General features: G+C 35.0%; 1 protein-coding gene across 1 annotated transcript in view; it reads right to left on the reverse strand.

The window, feature by feature from the left end:
• Positions 1 to 24,418, reverse strand: part of LOC108714306 (cytosolic carboxypeptidase 6) — an 871,648-nt gene that overhangs the window by 71,028 nt on the left and 776,202 nt on the right. The window contains exons 10-11 of the mRNA XM_018258404.2: positions 22,073 to 22,225; positions 12,166 to 12,328 (exon numbers count right to left, since the gene is read on the reverse strand). Of these exons, the coding sequence (XP_018113893.2) occupies positions 12,166 to 12,328; positions 22,073 to 22,225 (316 nt within the window). The remainder of the gene's footprint in view (positions 1 to 12,165; positions 12,329 to 22,072; positions 22,226 to 24,418) is intronic.

Consider the following 24,418-nt stretch of genomic DNA (forward strand, 5'->3'; position numbering starts at 1 on the left):
TTTTCAAAACACATCAGTTAATAGTGCTACTCCAGCAGAATTCTGCACTGAAATCCATTTCTCAAAAGAGCAAACCAATTTTTTTATATTCAATTTTGAAATCTGACATGGGGCTAGACATTTTGTCAATTTCCCAGTCATGTGACTTGTGCCTGCACTTTTGGAGAGAAATGCTTTCTGGCAGGCTGCTGTTTTTCCTTCTCAATGTAACTGAATGTGTCTCAGTGGGACATAGGTTTTTACTATTGAGTGCTGTTTGTAGATCTACCAGGCTGTTATCTTGTGTTAGGGAGCTGCTATCTGGTTACCTTCCCATTGTTCTGTTGTTTGGCTGCTGGGGGGAAAAAGGGAGTCAGTGATATCACTCCAACTTGCAGTACAGCAGTAAGAGTGATTGAAGTTTATCAGAGCACAAGTCACATGACTTGGGGCAGCTGGGAAATTGACAATATGTCTAGCCCCATGTCAGATTTCAAAATTGAATATAAAAAAATCGATTTGCTCTTTTGAGAAATGGATTTCAGTGCAGAATTCTGCTGGAGCAGCACTATTAACTGATTCATTTTGAAAAAAACATTTTTTCCCTAGACAGTATCCCTTTAATAGCAAAACAATTGTATAGATCAGGGCTATAAGGGCAGATGTGGCCCCCAGACAGCTCAATGGCTGCACCAATTACAATTTGACCCCTAAAGATGTTGCATTGTAACTAATTGCCCCACTACATAAAAAAGTTGAACAACACAGATTTAGAACAAACATCATACATTTTGTACTAAAGTGAATTTACTTTCACTGTTCATGTTCTTAATATCATTCAGGAATGCATTTTACTATAATGCTTACATTATAGCAAGAGAAGAAGTCAGCATTATGCCAGTTGTGTATTGTAGTGACAGTAGCTCGAAGCACTGCTTTGAAAATATTCTCCTTAGTTTATCTTTCCTTCCTGCATCCTCCACCATAAATGACAACAGCGCCCTTTGTTGGTACATTCCTTTACTTTGTTTGATATAAAGAATATCAGGGCCCCTCAACAGGTACATATTAAACTGGCAAGCAGCGATTTCAACCGACACGTTTTGGTATAACAAAACAAACAGAAATGTTAAAATAAATCCTATCCCTATTGGAGACTAATTAATACAGCACTTGGTGGATAGAGTAATTAGAAAGTATAGCTTGGCTGCATTCTGCAAAGATATTCTACAGGTAGCTTGTCCTCCTCACCTTATATGACATTTACTTTTAAATAGTCTGTTTCTTTTTTTGCCGATAGGTTTCTTTAGTTGTGAAGGCCATTTCATATTATATAAAACATGTGGTACTGCTATAGAGAGAAGCTGTTTATTCTTATGTTACAAGAAGAAATGTTGCATTTGTGACACTGACAGTTTTTGTATTTTTCAAAACAGTATTAGTCTGTAATACAGGCATGTGATCCATAGTTATTTAGTTAAGTTGGGTTGAAAAAAGACCAAAGTAAACCTCTCCAAATGAAACCCAGCGCCCCTACTTACACACACCCGCACTTACCCTATCCAAAAAGCTCTAAATTAGGGGAAGGTCAGCTCTCATAGGAGCAGATTTTCTAATCTCGATTTGTGGGGTTTTGGCAAAAATTTGCCAAAATGACACTTCGCAGTAACATTGGCAATTTACTAAAGGGAGAGTAAAACACTTCACTAGTAAAAAACTTCAGCGCTGGAGAAGTTTTGCGCCATTTCGCAAGGCGAATTTTCACTCTAGCGAATGATCGTAAATGCACTAGTTTATCAAAGTGTGAAAATTTTCATTTATTACCCTTTTCACCAAAATCTATTACACCAGGTTCTGACTGGCGAATTAATACAATGAAGCTACATCCTAAACATTATTATAGTATATCAGTGACATCATATCCTGTATTCCAAAAAAGTCATAAGAAAAAGTCAAAAAGCTGGCGTTTTTTCATATTTAAAGTGGGATTATGTTTAAAAGTTGTAAATGTTAAAAATATCTTATTTAAACTATTTTTAACATTTGAAGCTCATGCCACATTTGTTTTAGGGTGCACTCATGGCATATGACAAAAAAGGATCTCTGCCTTCATTTTGCTTCCTTGGACATTGTTAATAAAAAGTGGCCACTTCCAGCAATTTCACCAACATCACTAACATTACCCACTGAATTTAAATTGACGTAACTAAGTTAAGCACAAGTAAGATAATGAAGTTTTGCTATGAAGAAAGTAAGGCTAGAGAAAATTCGTTATGAAATGAAATGCTGACGAAAGTACTGCAACGTTCTTAATTGCATATTTTGATGAATACGCGTATTTGTCAAGAATAACGTCTGTCGTTATTCGGAGACTTCTAAAGGGAAAATTTGCACATAAGTAAATGTGCACCATAGTCTCCATTTTAATCAAATACTTAGGGGCAGATTTATCAAAGGTCGAGGTGAATTTTCAAATTCAAAAAATTAGAATTTCTAAATATTTTTTGTGTACTTTGATTAGGGTATAGTCAAAATTCGATTCAAATTTAAAAAAAAAATCAAAAATTAGAATATCAAAATTTATCTTGTACTGACTCTTTAAAAATTCGACTAAGACCATTCGCCATCTAAAACCTGCCAAATTGCTGTTTTGGCCTATGGGGGGGTCTCCTAGAACCTATTTGGAGTCAACTGATGGACTTTAAAATATTTAATTTGATCGAATGCGCTATTACTTTGATTCGTACGATTTGAATACGGCCCTATTCAAACAAAAATGGACCTATTCAGCCAAAAAAAACCAACTTAATTTCGGTTAAGTTGAATTCAAATTTTGAAGTCTTTCAAATTTGAAATTTGACACTTGATAAATATGCCCCTTAGTATTTTTTAAAATGTCCTTTTCCTTGTACTTGATCCCAATTACTATAATTATTAGCGGCAAAGCAATCATATTGGATTTATTTGATGTTTATATAATTTTTTAATAGACCAAGCTTATGGAAAGATGCGTTATCTGGAAACACCCAGATCAACAGCATCCTGGATAACGGTTCATCCCTGTATAGTAATTTTTGGCAGATGAAACCTTTTGTCTGTACACAATGCTTCATTGTCCTCTAAGTAGGATGAACAAAGTGTAACATATCAAAGATATACACAGTTAGTCTTTTTCTACATGACATTTGAATCCTGGATGTATATCATCATGTCATACTCCCCTCTTATCCTCCATAAATCTAACTAGCTTGAAGCTTGTTTGCATTTTTTGTTTGTTTTTGTTTTTTTATATTTGACATTTTGGGGTTTATTGTTCTTACAACTATACAAAGGATATTGCTTGTAATTTATTTCTATACTTTAAAATAAATATGCAGGAATTGTGAAATAGGGGTAGCAGCAGCCATATATAGTCAAGATTTTTAAACCTTTTTCGTAGGAAATTAAGTGCTAGGATTATAAATTTACTTTCACTCCTTATACACAAATGAATAAGGATTTCAAATCTGAAATATGGTAAATCTGATCAATGCTAAATTATCATATTTATACAGTGTTTACTGTGCTCATGTTGTAGATATACCAATTTCTTTCTAAAAGTTGTTTTACAAAAAAAATGGCACCCTCTTAAAAGGTTGTCAATAATTGCCTGAAACTAGAATTTGTTCATATTTTTTATCATTATTTTTCATGTAATGCCAACAAGTTACATGCTCTTTACAATAATATTACAACAGACATAATACATACAATAAAGATGCAAACAAAGTTTGTTCTGTTATATTTTGAAACTATTCTGTTCTGTCTTTCTCCAGCCTATGGTTGACTGACATTCTGAGTCCAGTATCATATTTTTCATAGGTTATTATCTATTTGTTTTTGTCTCTGATCCAGGCCAAGACTCCAATAGCAGAGGGGCAGCTGTAAGGTGCCATAGACGATTGGTTTATATATGGCCTTATTGGCATGCAGTAACCCCTGCAAAATGTAAAAAATCCGGAAACCCACAGAACCAATAAATTGAGTTTTTAATTTGAGTACTTATATAAAGAGAGACATGCTTTACATTAACAGAAGCATTCACAGAGGCATGGATTCTCTTACTAATACAGCTCCTCAGATTCTTAAAAATAAGTTTCTAGGCCACTATTTATAGTTTATAGCCCCTAAAAGATTGGAGCTGGATTGATTTGCTATAACTAGTGTATTGGGTAAATGCAGAATCAGTCTTCAACAGTTCTATAAAGTTTTTATTATCTTGGCATGTAGTTTTAGTATTATTTATGGTGCCATTCTCTCAGGTTGACATTGAAAATTTGTCTAAGCTACCATTCTCTCTGGATGACTTAATTATATTTTCCCATACTCCACAATTGTATCTCACCCTAATAATTATTTTAAGAACCAGCAAGGATCATGGCCTAAAATTGCTTTCTGAAACTATTCATTCTCCCGAAATCACCATACTAAGTGACTTTAACACCTACCTGCTAAGTTAAGGCCTTTTTCTCTGGAACAATTAAGGGATCTAAATTAGTGTTCGTCAAGCAGTTACTAACTGTACTACAAGTGGGTCAGTTTACTAGAGTGCGGTAAATCTGACTTTAAGTTTCCGCATGTTATCGCTGAGAATATTTTCCCGCCAGAATTATTTAGCGATGCTCTCAGAAGTCGTTAGCGGTAATTTTCTGGCGACAAATTAAGTTTTTGCGAATATTAATGCTATAAATTAGTCTTGTTTAATGGCGGTTATTATGCCAATTTTTACTGTGACATTTATGGCCAGAAGTGCATCTTCAAAAATTATAAACTTTATTGACTGATGATTATACCATCCAACAACATTACCAGAGTAACACTAATCAAACATGTCTGCATCATATAAACCCTTCTGCCAATAGAATCATATGAACAAGAAATCATTCCAGTCAATCTCTTTGCTTCGTATAAATGCACAGTTTAATGTAGCCAATCACAATGAAACCAAAAAAGCGCAGAGGCTGACGAATCCTTGGACTGTGATGCCGCTGCCAATAATACGACTCTGAGCTGAAACTGCTGCTGTTGCAACAGATAGAAGCAGAAGCCAAAACATCCTGTCAACAATAGCTACAGATCTCTCTCCTGTCAGCAAAGAATGATGGGTAAAAAAAGTATTATGGGATATTTCCTGCCTCTTGAGAATTTTCTGACGAGAAAATACTTTAACACCACTACGTAGGTGGCGGTAAAATGTTGCGAATATTCTTGCGTAAATTTTGTCTTTTGCACATTTTGATGTTTAGTAAACCAGGTGTTAATGTGTATGTAGCGTTATTTTCAGCGAATGCGTTAACTGGTGAAAACATATTTTTGCTCAAGAAAATTCGCAAATTTACCACAGGTTAATAAACTGGCAAAAACATATTTGGCGACAAATTTGTCTATATTTTGTGTGCATATTTTTACCGCGCTTTAATAAACGGACCCCTATATAACCGGTATCCTCTTTAAAAACAATTAAACAAGTGTAGATTATTAAAGAAAAAAAGGCAGTGATTATAATGTCCACACTCTAATACTGCAGATATAGCTAAAAGCTTGTACAGTTGACTAACCATACATTTCAGACTCACATATAGAACCAAGTTAATATTTTGAGAATCAGAGCTTTGAGAGGTTTCCAAACAATTGTCTTGGCCATCTTTTTTGCTATGCTTTGAAGTGCTAGGTCTCATGTAATAAGACATTACCCAGGGCAATTTGATGTTACTTCTCCAACATCTGTTCTGTATGTAGGACCATAAAACATTTCAAAATGAGAGAGAAGTTCTAGAATGCCACAATATAGCAAAACATGAAGAGCAGATTAATTAAGGTTTGAATGATAAATGTAAATTCGATTGTGAAATTTATCACACCTTGACCATGGAAACAGTTCTAATTTGATTATTCGCCACCTAAAACCTGCTGTGTTTATTTATAAGTCAATGGCAGAGGTCCGTTGAACCATTTGAATATGTAAAATGTAATTGCCTTCCTAACATTGAAGTTTTTTTCCAAGAAGACTTGATTCGAATTTTCGGGTCGGGACTATTTGATTGAATATTATTAATTCGAGTTTTTTCATAAATAACCTCCCATTTGAGTCTCGAGTACATTCGAATTTATTAGAGTAAAAAAAACAAAAAAAACACATAAATTCTAAATTCGACCTTTGATAAATAACCCCTGAACTGTTTCAAATATCTATTTCCATCTGGGTGTTTATGACCAGTGCCATTCTCTGCAAATCAAGCCAATTTATTAATAAAATATATTTTATCGGTGGTACCAATACTGATCTTTTTCCTATTTAATTATTTTTGATATTGGAAAATAATGGACTGAATATTGTTTTCTGCACAAGTGATTTGCAAAAAGGAGGAAACATTTGGATAGGTGTTAGTGCTTAGCATTGCTCAAACACATTCTGAAGAACTGACACGTTATCTGCATTTAAAATTTTTCATTAACATTTTCTGAAACTGACAGTCAGAAAAAGTTTTGTCAAAGATCTTTCAAGTGTTCCCCAATTTGAGCTTTAATACACCTGACCCTCAATCTTTGCTAAAACATGAAATGCCCTTTAATAGAAAGATAAAAAGAGAAATGATTATTAGAAGAACAGATATCGCAGACAGCACAGCCAAAGTTTTCTTTTATTATTAAATCATCTAAAACCCATACTGCATTTCTCTACCTGCTAATATTTCCATTGCACAGATTTCTACCACACCTGATTTATTTGCTGATCTTTGAAGGTGGAGTTATTAGGAAAAAGCCCTACAGCTCTAATCCATGTTCCAAATAATCTTCAGGATCTCTAACTTGTTTTCTGCTCTCTGACTTTAGACGTCCATGCTGTATAAAGTAGACGAGATAAACTGTGATCTACATAAGCCCAGTTGATCCCTCACAGACAGGAAGTGAAGCAGAGAAAAGAACTCTCTTGAAGTGGAACTAAAGCAGATACAGTGTGAAATTGTAGGTATATATACATATTTATGTGCATGAGTCTATAATATCAAGGATTCTAGCATAGTAGGGCTTTAAAGGATTAAACTCTTAATGTATTATTAGACCTGGCTCATTTAGTCTTATAGCTTTTACAATTTTCTCTAGCTGCAGCTTAAAGAAAAAAAAAAATTCTTGTAACTACCCAAGTTGACTGCAAAAGTGCCATGAATTGTTTCCTTTAAAACCCTATAATCAGTCGATTTCAGTGTTTCCAACAACATTTCTAAAGGATTGATTATGTTAAAATCCATGTGTCCGTAATGGGTATTTTTCATAAATTCTCCCTTGTTAGAGTTTGTTTTTGCTGATAATCCTGTTAATATTATAACAAGTGTATGCCAAGTGTAATTTAATGTACTGAAACTGTAATGTTACTGACTTTTGAGGATATTGTTTCTCTGCATGTCCTGCAATTACCATAATAATATTCTCAGAACACTTCACTGGTTTTGATCTACAATGCACCTGCTTTTCATGGACCTTTACAATTTGCTAAAACAGGGTGCCAGTAATAGGATTTAAATGAATCGGTGGAACTCTGAAGGACACTTTAGAAGTTATGGAGAAGTTTTTCAAGCAGTTGCTGTAGCAACAATGATTACTTGATTTGGAGCACTGGTTAAAAGGACATCAAGCAATTCTACACACCAGATGCTCATAGAAAGGAAACAGCACTATGATATAAAAAAGAACATATTTTTATTATCTAGGCTCACAGTGCTAGATTATGTCAGGAAAACACTTTACCTTAATAGGAAACTGGAAGTGCTTCATTTGGGGGGGGGGGGGTTGACTTCTTTTGCATTATTTGGTTAGTGTAAATACAGATTTCTTAGGAAGCTGAGTAAAACCAAGTTCTTTGTGTTATCCATTGCCAATTAGTATTCTGTTCATATGTTCTCCCCATGTTTGCTTGGGTTGCCTCCAAGCACTTCTAAGCACTTCAGTTTCTTTCCACATTCCAAAAACATTCAAGTAGATTATGGGGCAGATTTACTAAGGGTCGAATTTCGAAGTTAAAAAAACTTCGAAATCCGACCCTCAAATTGAAATCCTTCGAATATTTTTCACCGAATTTAGCGTTCAAACGATCGAAGGAAAATCGATCGAACGATTAAACCCTTTGTATCGAACGTTCTGAACGTTTTTAGCGTACAATCGAAGGATTTACCTTCGATATACAATGACTTAGAAAATGGTTGTAGAAGGTCCCCATAGGCTAACATAGCTCTTCGGCAATTTTAATTTGGCGACGTATTGAAGTCAAAGTTTTTTTTAAAGAGACAGTACTTAGATTATCGAATGATTGAATATTCAAACGATTTTTACTTTGAATCGAAGTAAATTCTAAGTCATAGTATCCTATTCGATGGTCGAAGTATTAAAAAAATTACTTCGAAATTCGAACTTTTTTAACTTCGAAAATTCACTCGAACCTTAGTAAATCTGCCCCTAATTGTCTCCTGATGACACTGACAATATTCTATTAATCTCTGCAAAGCACTGAGCTATATTTTGGGTCAATTTGCAATTGGCTTTTCATTTTTTGTTACTTGTGATTTTTGAGTTATTTAGCTTTTTATTCAGCAGCTCTCCAGTTTGCAAAGTCAGCAATCTGGTTGCTAGGGTCCAAATTACCCTAACAACCATGCATTGAATAGAATAAGAGACTGAAATATGAATAGGAAAGGGCCTGAATAGAAAGCTCAGTAATAAAAAGCATTTGTTTTTTGAATGGGGTCAGTGACCCCCATTTGAAAGATGAAAATATTCAAGACGACAAATAATTAAAAAAAGTATTAAAAAAACGAGACCAAATAAAAAGTTGCTTAAAATTGACCATTTTATAACATACTAAAAGTTAACTCAAAGATGAACCACCTCTTTAATACTTAAATATACAACCCATCTACAATGCAAGAAAGTTATTCTCTCCCCATCTACATTGTTCACATTCCATGCATGCACCAAGAACTTCATTTATCCATTTAGCATTGCAATTGCAGATGATGATACTGTAGTTTGACAACACATGCATAATGCTTGCCTATATATATAAGTCCAAGGTTTGCCAGCACTCTCGATAAAGTTGCTTGAATCTGCCTGTTTGCAGTGCCAATAAATAATCTTGTAGTAGTGTGTATATAGATAGATAGATAGATAGATAGATAGATAGATAGATAGATAGATAAAGTTGCTTGACTCTGCCTGGGTGCAGTGCCAATAAATTATCTTGTAGTAGTGTGTATAGATAGATAGATAGATAGATAGATAGATGTATGATAGATAGATAGATGTATGATAGATAGATAGATGTATGATAGATAGATAGATAGATAGATGTAAGTTCAACCAATGTATTATCAGAGTTAATAGGAAGAAAATACAAAGGTATGCATGGCGGGAATATACAACAGAGATATTTAAAATAAAAAGAGGACTGGGTTGTTGGGTTAACAATGTGAAAAACATGATCACTATAGTACTTTGGGGGCAAGAGGGCTTGGCATCACAGAAGGGGCAGGCAAGAGGACATTGCTATGTGGTTAGTAGGGGCATACAGAAATGTGCTGACACTGCAATTCAATGGGCCAGATTCCATTCAGTGAGAAAAAGGTTTATCACTTGAAAAGTAATGGAAGAGATCAATTTGAGATGCAATTCAATTCAGAAAAACGTATCTCGCAGTTTATCACTTGAAAACTCTATATAAGTCTATGGGAATAAGAACTAGAACTGAATTAGGGGAAATGTTTTTTCTCCTTGAATTGAATCTCGTCCATGAGTTTTCACACGATAAACCATGAGATTACTTTTTCTCAATGTGCTATAGGGCAGCCAAGATTGAAGATAAGATTTACCTGGAAATAGAGGGGCTTAGTGTCTATCAGTAGATCAGAATCACTCTTTTTAAGAAGGTTGCATTACTCATACTGGTGCAACATCAATATCTGTTGTACACTCTGAGGACTGTCTATGATGATTGGGCAAAACCTGTCTCACTCTTATAACCAGCAATTGCTATACATATGAAGTCTCCTTAGTGTGAACCTCATAAATTGCTCATTGTGAAATCGAACAGGTCATATGTCCAAGTTACAACCAATTGTCTTTGGGGAAATTCCTCTATACACTCAAAACAAAATGCTTATGAGAAGCATTTCTTTTCCAGTATAACTGGACCCCTTAGTACATCATTTACATTTAAAATGTCATTGAGGGAATTTTTTACTATATGAAATAGTTACATGTAAAGGCTTTTTTCTTTGGTTTTTATACCATTGTAATATTGTTGTATGTTTGTTACAACCCCCCTGAGATCCAGTGTCCCTTAGACTAGATATCCATACAGAATTCTAAGACAGTTTACTGTTACATCTTAAAAATAATATTGTTCATTTGCAATGGGATATGATTTATTTTTATGCACAATTTGTTATGTTTTTCTTGGAATGCTTTTATTGCAGTGGGATTGTCTGCTCCTTAGTTGCAGACGTCTTTGATCAGCTGAATTAAGAACCATCTGCTTATTCAGTCTCTTGGCCATCTAAAAGCAACTACACAGTCATGTCTTAGGTCAAAAGTGTATGCAGAATTATGTTTCAAGTAGAAAGTGAATTTGTAATACTGCATATAACACACTGAGAAGAAAGGAAAGCATATACATTCTACTTCCCAACAGCCTCTGAGCCATCTGCCCCCCACTGCCAAACAAAGTAAAGTACAGGTATTGGATCTCTTATCCATAAACCTGATACAAGTGTGGGATCTCTTTTCCAGAAATTTGATAGCCAGAAAGCTCTGATTGATAATACAGGTATAGGGCCTATTATTCTGAATGCACCAGACCTGGGGTTTTCCTGATAAGGGATCTTTTCGTAATTTGGATCTCTACACCTTAAATCTACTAAAGAAATGTTTAAACATTAAACATACCTAATCGCATTGTTCTGCTTCCAGTAAGGATTAATTATATCTTAGTTTGGATCAAGTACAAGGTACTGTTTTATTATTACAGAGAAAAAGGAAATCATTTTAAAAAATTTGGATTATATGTTCAAAATGGAGTCTATGGGAGGTGCCTGACCCATAATTGGGGGCCTTCTGGATAACTGGTTTCTGGAAAAAAAAAAAAAAGATTTTCTAGTTGACAGAAAATCCAGCTAAAGTTGGATTTGTTGTACAGTGTATATATATATATATATATATATATATATATATATATATATATATATATATATGGCATTTGTTTTGTATTTGGTCTCAGTGTTCTAATTTCCTTTCCAATTTGATATGATTAAAAAGAAATCTGACATCATTAAAACATGATACCATGCAGTTATATTGCAATAATAAAAGGATAAAGCCTTCCATGCTGACAGATTATACTCATCCAGATGACTGGGCATTCACAATAAAAGGAGACAATTACAAAACATTTAGGAAGGAATAGCAGACACACTGCCTTGGGTAAGTTTAATTAAGCTAGGTTTAAATTACACTTTGTCTGTTATTGAGGCCTGGAGTCCAGTCAGATATTATTAACACAGTATGTCTAAAGTATTTCTTTGAAAGCTTTGTGTGCACGCTCATATTTTAATTAATAGGTGTACCATGCGCCATGATTACATTGGGGTTGGGACAATAAAAACAAGTTCAGCTTAGTAAAGTTCAATTTATAGCTAAGGGGCGGGCCCAGAAATACTAAAATAAATAATCTATTTACAAATGAAATGGGTTCAGATACACAATATTTCAACATTAGAAACAAATTGCTTCATAAAGAAATTCAGCTAGAAAATAATGTTATCCTCTTCCAAAATATTGTAGAGCGATCATACTGCAATACATTGTGATAATAAGTTGTCAGAGATTGCTAGATCTTTTGGTTGTGTAGACTTTTACTTAAACACTGCTTTTTAAATGGCATTAATATGCTTCTATCTATGAATACCCCAATGCTCCAACTGTCTACTGATTGCTTGTTATTATTTACTGAACACTTCTTCTGTAGGATAGAGAATATACTATAGTTTATTCATTGGTGACATAATACAAAGCATTGTCAAGCAACTTACCTTAAGCATCTTCTGGGTATAAATTTAAACATATAGTCAACCCCCTTTTTATCACTGAGATAAAGGATACAAGTTTCTTCAGTGTAGGGGATAGCCACGCTGGTACCGCCTTGCATATAGCTGTAGAAGGAGACCTCCAACGTATAACAATATGAAGAGTCATCAAGGAGGCCCCCCAAGAAACGGCGTCCTGTTCCAGCCTTTACGATGTCTTTATTAAAGGAAGTATTGGTCTAGAGGAAAAGAAAGTACAAATAGTTTAATAAGCAATGTATTCTGCAATCATAATATAAAACCATTACTTTTCTAAGTTCCTCTATTTAATTTTTGTATGTTATTGTTTATTGTAGCTCTTCTAATTAATTACCCCTATTGCTCCGCACAAATAACCCCAATAACTATTTCATGATTCTTCTGCATTCAGTTGTGCTGTATAATTATTACTTTTACCCTGTGCTGGATCTGAGTTAAATGCAACAAACAGTTTACATTCAATGCAGGGATATAACACTGGCTTATCTCACGCATATAGGGGCCTATTTATAAAACCTCAACATTTTCTCGTCAAGTTTTTAAAGGTGACGTATGCAAAAAACAGAGCACCATGGAAACTAATGTTTATCAATTTAAAAAATATGATTTATTAGTCAATATGTTAGGATTGGCTTTATGGGATCACGGTGGACGTGTAGCACACTGAAGTCTAATATTGATCGGTAAGTGCTCCCACTAATATTAATTGCTTGTGAGTTTTTATAGGGGAAAACTCACATTTTTAGAGTGAAAAAAACTAAAATTTTTAGAGATTTATTATACCCCAAAAGCTGCTAAAAATCCAAATCCAAAAATACTCCAGCTAAAACATATTGAGGTCATGTAGAAATCAATGTCAGATGTCCCTGAAGTAGTTTCTTGACATTTGATCTGTGCTTGATAATCTGATAAAGTTTGGGTTTTCGTACGATAATCTGTTTTCGTTGCAACAATTCGTATGATTCAAATTAATGCATGGATTTGTCTCAACGTTTTTTTTTCTCCTACTTTTTTGAAAACAATTATTGATACATGAGTTCAATTTATGGATGGGAGTTAGGTCGACTTTGTTTTAATAAAAAAATTAAATTAATTACATTTTTAGTAAATAACCCCCTAGAGCAGTGGTCCCCAACCAGTAGCTCGGGAGCAACATGTTGCTCACCAACCCATTGGATGTTGCTCCCAGTAGCCTCAAAGCAGGAGCTTATTTTTGAATTCCAGGCAAGTTTTTGTTGCACAAAAACCAGGTGTACTGCCAAACAGAGTCTCCTGTAGGCTGCCTGTCCATATAGAGGCTACCAAACAGCTAATAACAGCCCTTATTTGACATCCCCATGGACTGTTTCATGCTTGTGTTGCTCTCCAACTCTTTTTTACATTTAAATGTGGCTCACGAGTAAAAAAGGTTGGGGACCCCTGCCCTAGAGTGTAATGTCAGTGGAGCTCAGTTTCTAGGCATTTAGTACAAGGCAGTGGTGTCCCTATACATATGCAGTATGCCAAACACACACAGCACCACCACTTACCATGAATCCATCTCATTGCAACAATAAACATATACATAACTTACTGTGCTATAAAACAAGAGCCATTTGGTATACATCATTTCAAAAATTAGTGGATCTACAGGCTTAGTTTTCTACATATGAACATTAAAACAATTCAATATACAATAATTGTTTATTACACATGATCTGTTATGCATAATGTGGTTGATAGTCAGGCCACACACACGCACTATTATTTGATTTGATTGTACACTGCTCAGTTAGATACATTGGGCCAATTCAATTCAGTGAAAAAAAGGTTTGTCGTGAAAATTCGTGGGCGAAATTCAATTTGGGATACAATTCAATTCAGAAAAACTTATCTCACTGTTTATCATATGAAAAACTCTATTGAAGTCTGGGGGAAAAACTGGAAGTGAATTAGGAGAAATTACTTTTCTCCTAAAAACTGAATCTTGTCCATGAGCTTTCATGTGATAAACTGTCGTGTGGTAGTGTATCCGTAATCAGCTCAGGGAATATTATTACAATTGAAGTTAATGTCTTAGCACAAATGATACAGAACTTGGCACCATAACTTGCAACAGTGCAACTATGTAAATTTATTACACACATATATATATTAACTATACAGGAAAAGTTGAACATATGTAGGGAACAGTTTTACGTATGTGAGCAGGTCCCTGACTGAGTCCCTGATGGACATATTAGCACTTATGTAAGAAAGTGCCATGCTTCAATTATTCCAGAAACCATTTTGTGTGGAAAGCAAAACAGTTGAACATCTGCGAGTAGCTGACTTATGAGAAAATAAAACATCAGTTCAGCAGCATAGTAGTATAGAAAAAAGAAAAGTAGTATGCCAGCAAACATTTGGTGGGGAAAACAAAAGTAGCTGACTAATGAGAAAATTAACACAGTTCAGAAGTGTAAAGTATGGCTCTTATGTAAAGAAAGCACAGCAGTTTATTATTCCAGATTGTCCCCTCTTTGAAATGATGAGCATATAGTGGTTTAAGATAAGCTTTAGATATTGGAAAAATTGCAAAATAGCAATGCCAGAAATGTTACTGAATTTCCGGGGAGTTAAACCAACATTCAGCATTTAAGGAAGGACGTTCCTCTGCTTTCTATAGTGTACAATGCACAGATAATCTGGATAGCAGAATAGCAGAGGGACACAAGGGGCAGATTTAGCAAAGGTTGAGTTGTATTTTCCCAAAAAAATTGAGGTTTTGGAGGGTAGTTTCCAGTCAAAAACTCGGATTGTCAGGTTAAAAAAAATTTGTTTGGGTTTTTGTAAAAAAAAATTTTTTTTTTTGAGATTTATTATACGCCGAATCTGGAAATAGCTTGAATCCAAAAATACTCCAGCTAAAATTTGTCAAGGTCATGTAGAAGGTCAATTGCAGAGGTCCCTTAAACTATTTGAAGATGTTAATAGCCTTCATGATGTTTAATTTTTTTGGTGAGTTTTGCTTGAAATTTCCATTTTCTCCCTATGCTGGAAACAGACCAAGGTTCAAGTTATCCGGTACTAGTGACTGATCACTTCATAGTACATAGTAGTGACCAGACTGCACTTATCACAACCCAAATCATAGAAGGATTCATTTAAATCAAGTGTCATTTTATGAGTCTAAGGTCATCATGAAACAGGGTTTTCTTAATGCAATTGTTAAATCCAGGGATGCCATTTGAGGAGCCTCAAAATGATCTCCTTCATAAGCTTAGTTAGCAAGTATGGAATCAAGAGTAAAGACTCTAAGAACTGTTTGATGACTAAAAGAAAGTAACTCCAAAGAAATACAAACCTTATAAGCAATTGTTCTTTGGATAAAAATAAATTGTCCAATCACCTTGAACAACCACATGATAATGTCAATTTAGGAAATGAGTGATTCCAGCTCACACACATATAGAAAATGGAAATGAGTTAAAAACAGATGGCTGGAAAGACAGCATTAAGCCCAGATATAAGGGGAGATGCAATTTAAAAGCACAAGCGGTGTGTTTTTGCAAATGTTTAGAGCTGATTACAATGTAATATTATTGGTTGGCAAATATTACATCGCTAAGTTAAGGTTAGCGTTAACACCTGCTCTGGAGTTTTGTTAACTATTTTGTCCCAAAATACCCTTTGCAATTGGCAAATTTTATTACATACATTGCTCATGTTCGCAAAAGCCATTTGGTCTCAAGGAGGAAGTCATTGAGGTCTGTAATTGGTCAAAAAGGACTCAAATATGGTCGCTAATTTTACAAATGTCTTTGTGAACATTTTTTGCACTAAGAATCATATTACATTCACCCAATAGACCCAAATGGGACACTAGTAGGATGGTTAGAAGTTTATTGGGTGTAAACTATGCATTAAAATGTACTCTTTGCTCCAACCGGACTCAGTATCAGCCGCTGCTTTTTACTGGTCTCTGGATTTTATACAATGGTTCATATCTGAAATATTTCCCATTGTAAGGTACATTTACTGAAATCAAATCAGGGGTTCACTAGAGTATTGTGGTAAAGTTTATAAAAAGGAGTGTTAAAAACACAGGGGACTGAAGCTGTATATTTAGGTGGGAAATTAAGTAGGATGGCTTGCCATCATTGCTGGAACTCTAAATTCTGAATTACACCAGCCCAGTCTGTAGGAAAATCCATGGAAAGGGGGCCATATAGCTAGACAACAACCATAAACAAACGTATCAAAGAATGTTTAAAGCAAAAGGTTAATATTTTGGAATGTCCAAGACAAAGTCCTCAATCCTATAGAATATGTTGTGGAAGAACCTAAAGTGGACAGTTCATGCGAGGAAGCCTACCAACATCAATGAGCTAAAATCCCTCCAGGTTTACAGGCAGTACTGGTCAATGGTTACTGGGAACATTTAGTTGCAGTTATCGCTGCCCAAGTGGGGCACACCAGTTCATTGAAAACAAAAGTTCACATATTTTTTGTAACCGAGTACTGTATCATTTATGTTACCGCACTACCTGTTGTAAGTCTGCCTACTGTGTTATCTGGTATTTTGTGTTATCCTACAAAGATTGTCTATTCTGAGTTAACAAACCCAGTGAAGTATGGTCATAGTAATGTTATGCTGATTTCCATTAGAAGGGATTGAGTATCTGGATAAAGCATATTTTATTTCAACTAAATAAAAACGGAAGCTGGTGTGAAGGTTTTATGGGGGAGGGATCTCCTTTCTCTTGTCTCTTTAACATTTGGCTCTTAATCTTTACTGTAACTGTACTTTACGTACTTTACATTTATTTGCTTTTATTGTTGTACTGACCCATTAAGTAGCACTAAATCAATTAAAATAAATGTTCTAGTTCATATTACAGCAGGGAAAGATATCACTAACTACCAATATACTCCCTTAGTCTTCCTTAGATATCCTTCTTATTCTTCAGTGGGGTCAATTACTTAGAATAAGTGTAGTGGTCATACAACCAATCAAATTCGTCTGTTGCAATTCCCTTCTCTTGAACCACTGTTATATCAGGATACAATTGGCACATTGATTACAGTTGGGATTTCTACCAGTTTTATATTTTTGTAAGTACATCAAATGGAACTGAAAATTATTAGTTTAACAAATCATAAGTTTGAGACAGCACTTTATCTGGGCATATTCAAAAGTAAAGAAAAAATGTAGGAAACTATTCGAATATAGAGAAAGTTAACACCTTGGATGACTATCATTGTTGCCTCACATAAATTACAAAACAGAGAAATGTATTTTGCTCCAGAACAAACCCTGATGAATACCACCCAGGGGGACTTTTAATGCAGAAAACACAGAATAAATGACATAAAAGTGGTAAATTCAATTTCACGTTCCGTGCGCCTGACTCTGGCAGTTAATTCTAAAACAACACCCGAGGTCAAGCAGGATCGGACTCTGTGCCACCAAATGACAAGGCTGTCCTATTTGTTTTTTTTGTTTGCCAGATTTTCTGCAGGGCAATGTTCCTAGCAGAGAAAAGGGGGGAATGTGCATCTTTTACAGTCTGTTACTCCCTGTCACCAATACATGCCTGCAAAAAATAGGAAAGAATTGTTACAGCTGTGTGGCCAAGAGAATTGCACCCACAGGAAAAATTCTAGTGGCTGCATCTCCATATGAGAAAATATCATAACCAGCCTAAGGATGCACTTTGTAGACAGATTGAGTTGTATTTATTTTCAATTGTCCCTGAAAATATTGCAAAGTGACCTATATGTTTTCCCTCGCCTGGAGAAAGACACAGTGATTGTGATATAAATTAAATGTCTTCATACTTTCTCAGAAATTAACTCTCGGAGGGACAAATGTTTCGTTTGAACTCCCTCTAGCCTCTAATTAGCCTGTTTTAACCCTTTTTGCATGCTTACTAGGAAACATTAAATGCTAGGAGCTATTGCTGTAAATTTGATCAAGGCAATTTTGCCAACTGATGCCTTCAAACAAGTCAGATTAGGAAAGCAGAAACATTAGGTGAAAAGGGGCATATACATGCATATACTTAATACTTGTACAGATATTTAACAGAGTACCAGATGATTCTTTTAAAAAATGTAACACCACTACAAACTGTGAGTATTCCCATACCTAGCAGAGTGATGGATTGTATAGAACAACATTATATTCCTAAACAGGCCTGGTCATCTAGCAACAAAAAAGTGAAATGATATCATAGCAAATCAAGTCACTGGTTTACTGTGATTAAAATGCAGTACATGTAAGGTACAGTGAGCACCATACTGTAGCAATACTAGAATTGAGGAAATGCAAAACCTTGATAATAATTCAAAGTATAAAATTTTAGAGAGTAATTAAATAATAATGTCTTGGTCTGAATCCCCAGTAAACAAAGCCAGAAAACATGAACTCCTTTCTTTGTGTCCTTGACTGGGCTACTACATTACACATTTTTACTTTATGTTGTGCACTAGATAATAAAGAATTGATATACTAAAACTTCCATAAACCTGCTCATAACTGTCAAAACACTGTTTGTACCATATTTAGGATCAACAAACAAACTCAATAGAAAGATAAATAGATGATAGATAGATAAATAGATGATAGATACATACATACATACATACATACATATTAACATTTAACCCTTTGGGTATTAGGCTACATGGAACTATGTGTGAAAGTCCATATAAGCACAAGGAAACCTAGGTTTTTTTTAGGCCCAAATCTGTGCCAGGCAGAACCCCACTGCTAGCGGACTAAATCATTGCACCAAAGATGCAGTGTAAGATCTCGCCTTTTGATTTGCCATTACAGTAATGGAGTGAATAGGCCAATCAAAAAAAGGATGCATCTCTAAATGAGGGGTGCCTGTAAAATAATGGGGGGGGGGCACAAATCACTACAAGTATCTGTTATCTGGAAATCCATTATCCAGAAAGATCAGAATTACTGGAAGGCTTTTTCCCATAGACTCAACTCTATCCAAATAATTAAAAATTTTCCTTTAAAACAGTACCTTGAATTTGAACCAATTAATCATTACTGGAGGCAAAAAAGCCTGTTGGGTTTATTTAATATTAAATCATTTTTAGTAGACTTGAGGTATGAAGAGCCAAATTACAGAAGATCTGTTATCCAGAAAACCCCAGGTCACTAGCAATAACAAATATAACAAAGATACAGCTTAACAAAAAAACATTTTGCCTGTAATGCAGCAACAATATAATAAATAACCCTCAATTTTCTCTGATCAATTACATGTTCCAATCTAATTTTGTTTCCTTAATTCAAGTAATGACACCCCACCTTTTCTTAGGGAAGGTTAAGCCGTTTTTTAAAACCCTTTTGTGCTCATCCTGAAAAATTTGCATTCTTTAACATATTGTGTTGCCCGTGTCTGCAGTTTTTACCAGGAAATTCAAAATATTAAGTTGCCAAAAATTCAATTAGCCATTCAAAGTAAACATCTTAATCTCCAGTTGACATGCTGTATAGTAGAGAACATGATTTCTTTGCCTAGTTGATTGGTTCCCAATGCTATTGCCGTTTCTAAGCTGCAGAATGAAATCCCTTTGAGCTGTGACTCATTTAGGGGAGATCCAGATAGATGAAACCTTGAATCCCATTTCACAGCAAACAAGTTATTAACTCTATGCACACAGCTTGCATTTTAAATCTTTCAAGATGATTAAAGTAAAATGGGTTTTAGGAATCAAAGGAGAACTACCATGTCCTCTAAATACCTTCAAAATAGTATCCACCTTTTTAGTTCTCAGCCTCAGTAAATCAATCTGTACTGACAGATGCTTTAAGGAGAATAATCTGTTCAGTGTGACTGTCACAGTTTAAGGTAATAGGACATTGTTTCTGAGCCCAGCTAAGGCAGGTAGACAGTCAATTATGGACAGTAGTGTGAATTGCTGGCAGGCCCAGGAGCAACCTATTTTCAGTCATGGAAAGAGCTGAATTTCATAATCATTTCATTTCAATAGTGCTGATTAAGGTCTGATGCTTTTATGCCTGCAAAATGCAGCCTTACACTTCAGAGCCATTTTTCTTCACATTTTATTGGATTTCTATAACTTTTGAAGGCTTCATTTTTTAAATGTGGAGGCCCAGGTGGTGTCCTGAGTTGTGTTCTATTCACTGCATAAACATTATCTTCTCCTTCACTAATTACACTTTAATGTTTCTTAAGATCTTACAATGACACTGATGAATCCACATCATCTTCAGTAGTCCCAAACTGAAAGGCAACATTAATTAGCTTCAACTTGATCGCTACCTACAATTTTTCAACGAAGATTTATATCATGGCACAAAGTAAAGCACTACAAGGTGAAACAACTTTCCTACATTGTATTACAGTAAATCTCCATACCAATGATTTTATTTGACATATCTATTCAAACTGTTTTACTCATTCAACTATTACCTGAATAGATGCAGAATTTAAAGATATACAAATGATCGAATGAACGTGTTGGTAAAAGATTATCGCATCTGTTTCTAGTTGAAAGATCGAAAATTACAGTTTGGAGATTAAAGATGAAATATGTGTTCTTTTTTGTTAAAGTAAAGGGAATGTTAAACCTGACTACAATCAATCTTTTTGCTCCTAATAAATGTTTTTTTAAAAAAAAAAAAAAAATCTGAGCTGCAATTCAAATAGGTAACCTGCTGCTTAAAGTGTCTTCTTGATCCATTTAGGGGACCTATAATATCCTCATGCAGAAGGATGTGTGCATTGTATTAAACAGTAGTATACAAATAAGGGGACATGCTTTAGAGTTGTCTACTGCATTGCATAATCAAATGCACACTACAGACTAGATTGGTTTTAGGTAGCATGTGCTGAACATCTAAACCAACAAGTCAACCCACAAGACTGGATTTGGCTTGGACCATGAAGCTTATTAATTAGTTAAGCTACCTTTTAAGTGGTTGCAGAAAAGTCAATGAAGTCTGCATTAAGAATTATAACTTATTCTATTCAGTCAATGTTTTAAGTCACCTTAACAAATGAACCAGTATTTTATGAAACTAAAAATGCAACTTATAGGCAAAAATTATAGGCACTATTCCAGTGGTCTCCAACCAGAGAACAAACGGGCAGATTTACTAAAAGGCGTAGTGACTAACGTTAGCAAAAATTCGCCAGCGTGATGTCATTTCGTTACTTTGCCGATTTACTAACGGGCGCAGGTGTAACTTCGCTAACGCGGATAAATAGATCGGTAATTCACTCCCTTACGCCTGGCGAATGGACGTAACTATGCAAATTCACTAAGATGCGGATTTTACTGAACGTTACCTCTTGCGCCAGACTTGCCCTCGCCACTTCAGACCAAACGAAGTTTAATAGAGTAGATAGGACTGTCTCAAAAAATAGCTGAAAAAAAAAATGCTGGTGACTTTTCATTTCTCAGGGTGATAAGCTGCAAAAGATCGTACATTTTTTTGGGGGTTACCGGCTTCCCTCCTACATTTCCTAACATATGGCACATAAACTATACACTGGGCACATGTGTAGGGCAATATAGCAACTCTTTTATTTTATTAAGGTTTCCCGGGCTTGTGTAGTGTAATGTATTGGCTGCAACATATACGTCCATTAACTTCCTGCCGTATGCAAATTAGGCAACGCTAGCGCAACTTCACTTCGCTTGCCACCGTAACGCTAGCGCAACTTGTCCAGCATTCGGCGCCCTGGACACAACTTTGGATTTTAGTGAATTAGCATTGTCCTGGCGAATCTACGCCTGTCGAAATGTTGCGATGTGAGCGAAGCCGTCGTTGGTGAATTTTCTTTGGAAGTAAAAACAAGAGAAAATCTTGAGGGAGTTACCTTCAGCAACAGTTACAGTCAGATCCATACAGTCATGCCTTATACTTTATCAGTATTAGCTGAATTCATATTTTTATTGTTAATCTATCGGAGGATTTTTACACTTACTAGAGAGAAATCTTCAGCATTCCGGCACAGCAGCTTCGGAAAAATAGCCTGTTTCTGAAATAGATCTTGCCGCTCAAAAATATTCCCATACATGAATCCGTTCATCATGGTCGAATGAGCATGAATGTCAATATAGAACTCAAGGCTGGTTTTCTGTGGAAATAGAAAGCAATGAAATGTACATGCTTCTGATGTAATGAAATATAAATTAAAACAAGGCTGTTGAAAGGGAAACTATCATGTGCTGATGTGTTTGAATCCTTGTTTGACACCTGTGTTATTGCTATTTAAAAAAATAAATAAAAATAAATTCAGTGTGAGGGTAATTATTTTATTCTTGTTTGTTACAGTTGGGTGCCTCCATGACACACACCAGAACATAAATGAACAATTTAAAAGCCAGCTAGACTGTATGAGCCAGTTCCCACTTTGGCAGAACCTCTAGTGTTAACCACTAACAGCAATCCCTTTATTCCCTCTGCTGGCCTACTGGCTAGTGATGGGCGACTGTGCAGTTTCGCCGAATCATTCACAAATTTACAGTGGAATTCGCAAAACAGTGAAAAATTTGTTAAACACATTAAAGTCAATGGGCATCAAAATTATTCTGACGCGCATCAATTTTGATGCCATCATTAACTTTTATACGCGCGACTATTTGGTCCAAATGCATTAAAGTCAATGGGCGTCTGAATAATTTTGATGCACGTCAATTTTTATGCGTCAATTTTTTTTTGACACAACGGAATTTTCACCGTGGGAATTGTCGCTTCGGTTTTGCAAATTAATTTGCTTTCAGCAAAATGCAGAAATTTACTGCAAATTCATGTCTGGCAAATTTATTCGCCCATCACTACTACTGCCGATTACAGGGTTATGTCACATGTTCTACTGAATTAAATGCTAAATGACAATGTATAAATATTTGTATTCATGTATAATACACAAGTCTTTAAATGATCTTATTTCTTTGTAAGATCATAGAACTGCTTGGGGATTATGTAATAAAAGGTGAAAGTTTGTTACAGGTCTAATGACCTATATCAGCCAATGAGCAGGTAGCATGTGCTGGTCACTTGTTTAAAAGTAAACATCTTAATTAATGAGCAATTTTCTTGCGTCCAATGCATTGGAGTCCATCAGCATTTTTGCTTCGTGTTTTTTGTTGTGCCAAATGCATTGGAGTTAAAGGGCATTTTGTTATTGTACATTTTTCCTGCCTAAACAAAACACATGGTCAAATTTTTTTTTCAGTAGTAATTTTTGGAAAATCTATTTTTATTTATTTGTGGTTTCAAAAACCTCCAAAACTACTAAATGAGAATGTTGATAAATGGGCCATGCCCATGTTTAACCCGAAGCCAAACCTGAAAACTAACGTGACAAATGGTTTTCAGGTTATGGTAATTCCCCCTCCCCATATTTGCACATACACATTAGGGTTATTATTGGGTTAGGTATTTGGTTAATTCTAGTTTGCTTAAATTGACGTGGCTTGATGGGCTAGTTAACGGGATATCTTGAAAAATTGGAAACATTTTTAATGGTGTCTGGTAATTTCCACACAACAATACATGTTGTATTAGACTTAATAATCCATTAAAACAGAAGTGTATTATTTTTGTCATTACTGGATAGAAAATGATGCAATACATATTAAAATGCAGTAAAAGTTTGTGAATGTTTTTGTGCATTTATTGTACATGGTTTAACCTTACAGCTTATATTATAGACAAACCTAATTTTCTTCTTGATAATTTGCAATGACCCCTAAGCTTAGCTTCTCAACAGCTGCTCAGAGCCCACTGAGACACTTTCCAAGATGGTGACCCCCTGTGACAATTTTGAAGTCCATTGCTGCTATTGAGAAGCTGAAACTTTAGGCTGGTGCAATAAGTTCAGTATATAAAATATGGCATTTTTAACCATATTCAGTTTTAGGATTTACTTCTCCTTTAAGTCATATTTGCTTCATTTCTGTTCACATTTCCCCATGTATATCAATAGTGTTTATTACATTTTGCCTGCTATTACATGCTGGGAATGCAGTTCATCAGTATTGGCAGGATCTCTGGTTAGCCATGCCTAAATAAAAAGCAATGGTGATTGTCACATAATTTGTCAGTGAAGACAAGGAAAAAAACAGTAATAAATCATTAGCTGAAATATTGCTAGATGCTGAGAGTAGTCTTTTAAGAGAGATGCAAGCTACCTCCTGCTATGATATTAAAGGGGAACTCCACAAAAACATAACTTAAGCTTTTTTTAAAAGTAAACATAATTTCAAGCAACTTTGCAATATACAGCAATTAAAAAATATGCAGACTTTTCATGATTTTTAATGGT

Source organism: Xenopus laevis, chromosome 4L, assembly GCF_017654675.1.
Source record: "Xenopus laevis strain J_2021 chromosome 4L, Xenopus_laevis_v10.1, whole genome shotgun sequence".
NCBI lineage: Eukaryota > Metazoa > Chordata > Amphibia > Anura > Pipidae > Xenopus > Xenopus laevis.